At 32.0% G+C, this 8,935-nt stretch overlaps 1 protein-coding gene across 1 annotated transcript; it reads right to left on the bottom strand.

Annotated features, from left to right (window-relative positions):
- Positions 1-4,106: 4,106 nt before the first annotated feature.
- Positions 4,107-5,242, bottom strand: RpLP0 (ribosomal protein LP0). The gene has a single exon (XM_040723048.2). The coding sequence runs from the start codon at positions 5,098-5,100 to the stop codon at positions 4,156-4,158; it is 945 nt and encodes a 314-aa protein (XP_040578982.1). The 5' UTR covers positions 5,101-5,242; the 3' UTR covers positions 4,107-4,155.
- Positions 5,243-8,935: the final 3,693 nt, after the last annotated feature.

Below are 8,935 nucleotides of genomic sequence, written 5' to 3'. Positions count from 1 at the left end.
CTCAAATTATGTCTCCCCCTTTCCTTGATGTGAATTGTATGTTGTCATACGAAATTCAGTGACCAGAAAGGAATGAGCATAACACTCCTCTCATTATTTAAAAGCGACTCCAAACTGTTCCATCTCATAAAAACTGATTATGTCTATCAATTTATATATTTTTTTCACTAATGAATAAAAAAATATTAAAGCTTCTTTAAGTTTTAATAAGAATAATCTATTAATACTAGGGTCATTTTTAGCTGAAAACAACGTCAAAGTCAATTCGGAGGTCATTTTACATTATTAAATGAAGCTGTATATTGCGACTGTTTCTTGAATTTTTGCAATGTCAGATTTTTTTAAACCCTCTAGAATATTATTAGGGTAAAAAAAATGTAATGTCTTCATGAAAAGGTCATCAATTTTTTTTTTATTCGGTCCCTTCATATTAATATATATATATAAACAAAAAAGATAATATAAATATAATAATAATAAAGTTTAGGGCAATTACGTACAGATACATAAAAAACATTTTACTTTAAATTTATTGACTCGGAGTTGAACCATATCTACTATAAATATACATGCAGAACAAATTTACTAAAACCAACTAAAATATCCAAATTATGTGCAATACATAAAATTGAAACAATAAAATATGATACAATGACAAGCTTTCCTAAAATTCTTGATTACTCTGTTCTATGTAAAGAATTTTCAGCGATGAGGCCACATATCTTGCAGATACGGCTAAAATTATACGCCTCACTTCTTCCACAACAATCGGTTCACATAATGTCAGCATGCTCGTAATAAGAGCTTTTGAGTTAAGCAGAGCAAAGGCCATTGCTTTGGTTTCGGGTTAAGCTCCTTTTTTCCTTCGTGTAAGTCCAAACAGCACAATCGCTTTCTGAAACTTTATGATTTAAAAGATATATATTTTTTTGGCGTTTTATACGTCATGAAACTTCTTATCGATCAGCTGTTCGAGCAACTTAATACGTGAGGTAGAAAAAAGGTTAGAGCTCTCCTTCTTTCGTAAAATACCTAATTTTAATCATTATGATTGGAACACGGAACGGAACGGAAATAATGGATGAACGCTGAACGGATTTTTTTAACAGAATGCCAAAATAGCGGAACGCTTACAAGCCTGGAAAATCCCTATGTATGTTAAATTAGGGAGACCTAAAACTTTAAAATAAGTTGTGAAATGCGACCGTTAGCCTGTACTACCTGTTAGTACGTTCAGTATTTTTCATATTTTTTCGCAAGATGTCGCTTTTCCTATGAAGTCATTCATTTATTTATGACGATAACGCGTGTTTTATGTTTATCTATATTTAAAATTGATAATCTAGTCTTTATAAAGTTGTATTGATTGAATTATTTTACTTTTTAATAATACATTAATTATATCAGATGATAGGAATAATAAGAACTCAATTTATTTGCAAATTTGCCAGTACCATCTTTGAAGATTACAATTGTATACCTACAGAGATGAAATGAGGAGAGCGGAAGGCACTGTTTCAGTATCACTATTGCTGGGTGAGTAGTTTCAACGCAGTTCAAAATATCATTTATATTATTAAAGCCCCAATTCCTTCGTATCTCCTCAGATAGGTGAGTTTTGACCTCCGTGTTTCCTTGAAGTGATACACTAGCTCCCACTGTCTGCCAATATATCTTTAGGATCTTCACTTTTTCGTAATAAGTTTTTTCATGGAATTTGGAAGGGGTTGTACTCCTACAGATAATATATAAAGAAAATTCCATGGGAAAATTGACCTCAAATGTGCTCATATACCATGGCCTTGCGATACATGTAACATTATTCAATATAATGTTTTAATATCAATTCAAATTACTAATAGATACATTTAATAGTCATGAACAAGATATTTAACTTAATAAAGACTAAAAGAACACGCCATTAATAGCGAACCACTTCAGAAATAAATTAAAATGATCAATTGTCGAAACATTGTTTCAATTATTTTATATTATTATCGGAGACTAATTAGTTTTACATCTAGTGGGCGGATTCTTCATGGGAAGATCCTCTCCGATCACGATACATATATAAAGGGAGTATCTTCCCATAAATTAATCTTAAAGTAAAGAGCAAATAAAAGCTTTACCATTGATATGTTCAAAAAGCTCATCTGCTTCCCTGAAGGAAAAGATGCAGAGCTGTCAAAGTCGAGCATTCTCGGACGACTCCCATACATTATTTTATCATCCCACACAATTTATCATTAAAATAACTAAATTATAGTCAATAGTTATTTTATTTATTAATACTAAAATTAGAATATATTCTACATTCTACAATTATGCCTCAAATCTAGCTATTTTTTATAAATACACGAATATATTCTAATTTATCGTTAGTGTTTTTATTTTCTTGAAGGAAGAAATAATAGCAAAATACTGGCCCTGGTGGACAAAAAAAAGTACATTCTGACCAAGACATTTTTCACCTGTTTATCGTTTTCGTGCTCGTTTCGCTACTTGGTTCATAAGCTTTGGCTTAGGGAGACCAAACGTCCTCTTTTTCCATTATGAATCAGACTCGTGTCTGAATCAGTGGCAGAGACGTACGACATATATTTACTAATCTTTTCTTTTTTTGTAGTTAGTACTTTGTTGGGGGAATTTAATTTGACCTTTTTTAAGAGAATATGTATATTTGATTTTCTCAAACTACTTTTTCAATCAATATTTCCTTTAATAACGTGGTCTTTGTAAAAAAATATATTTTATTTACTTTCTTTTTTATAGTAAATCCTTTTTTATTATTTTTATTACTTTAAAAAATAATAATAGATTCACTTTTTTTCGAATGTAGCACCCTGTAAGATATCCCCCTGGGGGAATATGTGCCCCCAGGGGGGATATTCCATTACACTTTAAAAATTCATAATATTAATCTGAAAGGGAACATTATTAAGGAAATAAATGAATAACATTTCCATGCATGTTGTCATCCACATTTAGTTATTAATATAATACATTCAAACGATAATTTGATTGTTTCATCCTCTAAGGAATGTAGCACGGTGATTTTTTTCAAAATAAGAAATTTGTATAAGCAAATATCCACTCTGACATTTAACTAATCTTTTTCTTACTATGATTAAACAAGCTGTGATAAAGTGGATGAAATAAAGTCGAAAAGAAATTTCGTAATATTCGTCTTTGAAAATTTGGAATTGATTAAGTACACAATTTAGAATAATACATTGTGATTTAATTGATGAAGAAAATGTAATGAAAAAATGATTTTCTGTTGTCAAATATATTTGTTCAAAGCAAGATGAGTTGGTATATATAATTTAGCATTTTATATAATGTGCATTATGAAGTGATGAAGCATATGATGTTTCTATCAATTACTGTATAGTTTAGTATATTATAAATATTTTGAATTTACTCAAAGCTAGACTGCTCGTAATTGCATTGACAAGCCACTTATTCCATAATCATCCGAGATCAAACTTTTAAGTACACCCATTATTGAAAATCTATGACGGATTATTACTCAAGAAATCAAAGGTTCCTTAATAAGTTATTCGAAAAATGACATGTTTAAGTAAGAGATATCTCCTTAAGAATAAAGAATTTGAATGATAAAATGATTAGCAATCGTGAGTAGATATTAGTATGATCTTGCATAACCTAACACGCAATGTAATTTATTATTTATCACAAAATAAGAATATAATAATTCTTTTTTTCACTTCATAAAATTATTTTAGAAGGAAAAATGACATGAGGAGTGAAGTTTATTGTAAGTCTTTAGAACTACTAACAGTGTAGATCACATTAAGATATTACATTTTAGCTCGCACCATTCACTAATAACCTTGTCAATCTCATAAGTAATTATTTAAATGGTCCTGAAGACGATAATTTAACCCTATTGAAGCACCTAGATCCCAGACCATCTAAAATCACATCCCTTATCCATGAAGATCATAAATAAGAAGAAATAAGTAACATTATCAAATCTGGCACATCTATAACAACCCCCAAGCTCAACACGAACAGAAAAAAAGTAACTCAGTATTATTACAATCCAAAAAGGGTTAGACTGGATAAGAAGGTACCATAGGTTGTATAACAATTAAGGTATATTTAACTCTAAGAGAATAATAACAACACTTAATCAAAAAGACCGAATCCCATGTCATCATCGGATTCTTCCTCAGGTTCATCCGCCTTAGCAGGAGCAGCAGCTGCAGCTTTAGTAGCTCCAGCAGCGGGTGCAGCGGCGACAGATGCAAATTTACTGGGATCAGCCAGATATTCCTTTAAGGTTTGAGCCTCCTTGAATGTAATATCTGTGACAGCAGCGACGGCCATGAGGTTCTTCATTCCATTAGCAATGGAGTGAGGAACAGATGCAATGGAGGGATATCCCACCTGGAGACAGACAGAGGCTACAACAGCAACTCCTTCCATGAAGCGTGCTTTGACGTCATCATCCGTGATGTCAAGGATGGAGGGGTGGAAGATGGTTCCAGAGTCATAGACTTGTTGCACCACCAATCCGTATGAGAAGGGAGAGATCTTCAACATGTTGAGGAGTGTGGCATCGGACATGCCCACTCGGTCCCCGGCTTTGATGAGGTGCACATCATGCACAATTTCAATGGTTCCCTTCGTAATCTTGGTGGGGATGTTCAAGGCCTGGAAGAAGGAAGTCTTCTCGGGACCCAAGCCTGTGTTTTGAGCAGGGACCCTCACATCCAGAGGAGCCAGAGCACCGGCCTTGGCTGGAGCCTTCACCTTGTTGGCGATAAGAGAATCTCTCACTGCAACCAAATCCTCGCTCGTGAACACGAATCCCACGTTTCCGCGAATGTGGGGCAACAACTTTTCCAAGTTGGGGTTCTTGTCAATGTGTCCACGGATGGCCTTACGCATCATCGTGTTCTTGCCCATGAGGACCACGCCCTTTCCGCGGAGGGAAGCACGGATCTGTTGCATCTGCTTGGATCCCACATTGTCGGCTCCCACGAGGAAACACTTGGGGTACTCGTCGAAGAGTTGCACCAACTTGAGGAAATAGTTGGATTTCCATGTTGCCTTGTCCTCCCTAACCATACTTTCAGTCAATCAAGGATTTCACTAGAGAAATTTAAGGAATAATCAAGACTATTATCAATGTGGATCTACACGCTGCGGCGTCGTAGCAAAAGAGAAAGAATCAACAAGGGAGGAAACAGAATTACTTCACAAAAAAATGGCTACCAACTGAAATTAAAAATAGAATCGAAAAATTATCCGGCCAAAAAATAGTCTGAAACTTATTTCACCCACCTAAAAATTTTACTATAGAGGATAGGCAGACCATAATATATTTCTTTAAATTAAGGATATACGAGTACATCCTTGTTTGAATATTTGGTATATTTTTATCAAAAAACCCTCAATACAGCAGAGAAATCAAAAATATATGAAGAATAAGTGGATATTATTATTTATTGAACATGAAATGATCATGCTAAAAATATAAACCAACAATAAGATCTTAATTTGTCACATAGCTTCAATAAAATACCACTTGGAGAAGAAAAAGCTCCAATTTCGCACCCCTTTCTTGTGAATAACATTATTTGTCATAAAAAATTCCACTTGGTTAACACTATGACCTTTGTATAATTAAAAGGCTATAATATTTGTCGTAGTTGTAATTTTAGAACAAAATCATATGGTATTTTAAGCAACTCTTCCATTTTCGGATAATATTTGAAATCATAAAGAAATTATTATTGAGCAAAAAATTATAGCTTGATTGGATGTATACAATTCAAAATCAGAGTCGATATATGTTAAAGAGTTCTCTACATTAATTTTTTTTAAATATGATACTAATTATTTAAACTGATTAATTTTCCCTTCAAAAATTAAGTGTCGACTTTAGATTGTGTTTGTACAAGATTATGTAGTAAGTTTTACTCAAATAATATGTAATATTATATATATATATATATCCTCCACTGATCTTTGAATAATGATGTAATTAATTCATAACGATGATCATGTATTTATATGTTAGTTGCTGAAAAGAAAGAGATAGAATAATTCATAGAGAATATATCCCCAATTCATGATTAGAAGAATCAAAATAATGTAATTCTAAGTAATTACATTTAATTAAGTCGGGAGTTAGTAAAGACTCTATCCTAAAGCTTTACAAAAGTAATATTCCAATTTTATGACAAACAATTTAGCTGATTAGAAGAGGATTCCCCACTCAAGTTGGGGAATTGCAATTACATTAAGATATTTCAACAGAAGTTAAATTAAATCTATTATGTATATTATAAAACACATAATCACTTAAATGTTCGAAATAACTGTATTATCTCTAATTAATTTATTTGTATGGAGATCCTAGTGTTTCGCTAGAGTAATATTCAAATATGGTGACAAACAATTTAGTTGATTAGAAGAGGATGCCCGACTTAATACGTTAGGGAATTGCAATGAATGATATTCAGATATTATAATAGAAGTTAAAAAAGGTCTCTTATATATTTTTTTAAAACACATAATCAATCTCTTAACAGTTCCAAATAACTATTTATATGTAATAGCAGAATAGAATATACTTTGCAGACCAAAATATCAAAAAAAAAAAAAAAAAAAAAAAGCACTTAATCTTTATGAGTCTAAAATCATCATTCACTTGTTTTTCAATGAAAAAAAAAGACTCACTAGTCCCAAATAATAAAAGGATCAGGCGTGAGCTTGAAAGTAGTCAGGTTATAAAATTATCCATATAAACCGTATATAACGCAGGACAACTTATAAATGGAATTGATATAAATGTGACTGAAATGAGTGATTAAAGCGTTCTATACATTAAAGTCACTGAAGGACTCGTATTAATGAAATAGTTTTCTCAAAGTAAGAGACAAAGCAAAGTTGACTTTCAAGAGTTTCAATGAAGGAGCTGTAGATGGAAGATGAAAACTCTGTTCCTCACTGGACCGTTCAGTCGATTATTCTGTCGTTTTATGGAACTCATTAGTTTTAGAGAAATATATATATATATATATATGGCATTGTTTCAGATTCGACCCCGGGTTCACTGTCAAAATTGGGAAAATATCAAATTTAGAATTCTTTTCTACACCAAAATTTTATGTAGACTTCAAATCTAAAATCAAAAATACAAAATATGTCATAGTTTTTTAGATGTACTCATTTTTGTAAACGTATGTCTAATCTGACGGAAATAAAAATATCTCTTCAGCATTTTCAAGCTCTACAAATGAATCAATTAGTCAAATATCTGTGGTTTTGAGAACCTGTTGTTTGTTTTGGACCTTGATTTAGTCAATATCAAGTAGCTGCCGGTAACGTAACGACACAATATCCTGCATTCCGATATATGATTGTTTTATTCAAAAATTGAGTTTCAGTTGCTTCGTATTTTTTTTTTTTTTTTTCAGAAGTATTAAGTAGTTTGACTCACATTGGACATCATTTTCATAGAGGAGAATATCTTGGGCCCCCATAATAGATTAACTTTTCGAGAATATCGCTCATTCCGTATTTTTGTAGCAGCCTCTTATAATGCGAAATTTAGCATAAAATTTTAAAGGCGTAAATCCTAAAAAAAAACACCTGAAATATTACAGCTGGTAGGAGAAAATTAAACGCATTAGCCTAAAATAAATTATTTCAGGTACAAACGATCATATTTCCAAGTATATAGGTCCAAACGTTTTTATGTACCATCATCCATTTTAATGACGAACGGTATTTTTTTCATACGTCGATAAAATTAGGGAGTAGGCGTAATATTTTTATTTTTGTAATGTTTCGTTACAAGAAATGGTATAAATTAGTTATCAATTGAAAGCTTATTAAGTTTCAAATAAAATTCCATGTAAATCAACCCTGTAGTCCTTTCCTATCAGTAGACCTAAAGGCAGGAATTTATCAAAAAGTGTGAATTTTCGTTTCAGTTTGTCACTTAATAGATATTTTTTTAACGGCCATTGCACAAAAGTTATTGAAGAAACAACTGAACAAACAGTTTTATTTTAAAGTCCTGGCCACTATATATCATTTGAACATAAATAATGGTTATTTTTATATACATTGTAGATTCTATAGGTCTACTAAATTGGGATTTCAAAATTTTTGTCATGCAAAAACTGTCATTTTCGGGGAAAATTGGTCACAAATTCAAATTTTGTCGCTGAACGACAAAAAATACAGGATTAAAACTTAAAAAAAATCATGAATCTTTATTTTCTTCACACTTTTGGCAGTGAAACCGGGGTCGAATCTGAAACCATGTCAAATATATATATTATGACAATGGTTAACGAGATCAGAAGGCAATATCATAAACATTGATATAAAGAGGCACCTGCGCAATGAACGATCTTTCCATTCAAGGAGATGAGATCCTTCGAGTGAAGCACAAAGAGTGCTTAATCAGAGTGACAGAAGGCGTGTGGATGAATATCCAAATAGAAAAATAATTATTAAGAACGAGAACGATGGATATGGTTCCTTGACCGATTGCCCCGTAGGAAAGATTCATTCACATGACAATGAAGCAAAATATCTTTGAACGCAGTTCCTATTTTTATTACCTCTCACTTAACCGTCACACGTCCAGTTTTGAACATCAAGAAGTTGATAGTAACCGTATTTAGTCCCCTGTCCCAGGCTAACATGTTCAACATTGTTAACTCAGTTTAACAGTCCAAAATTATCAGAATTTTAAAAACCTACTATAACATCACTAAAAGGTCGGCTGATTCATTGAGTTCGAACAATAGAACTAAGCAAGATACCATGTGAGAAACAACAGAACTAATTTTAATCCAAATAAATACTTCCTTAGTACATGTATTTTCACCTCGCATGTCTTGGATATGAATAAGTTTCATAATGTGTATTAAAAATAAAA

This window comes from Lepeophtheirus salmonis, chromosome 13, assembly GCF_016086655.4.
Source record: "Lepeophtheirus salmonis chromosome 13, UVic_Lsal_1.4, whole genome shotgun sequence".
In the NCBI taxonomy this organism is placed as follows: domain Eukaryota; kingdom Metazoa; phylum Arthropoda; class Copepoda; order Siphonostomatoida; family Caligidae; genus Lepeophtheirus; species Lepeophtheirus salmonis.
This window is presented reverse-complemented; position numbering and strand designations above follow the sequence as displayed.

Excerpts from the sequence above, each read along its gene's own strand:
- RpLP0 (XM_040723048.2), bottom strand. The coding sequence starts at position 5,100 with ATGGTTAGGGAGGACAAGGCAACATGGAAATCCAACTATTTCCTCAAG.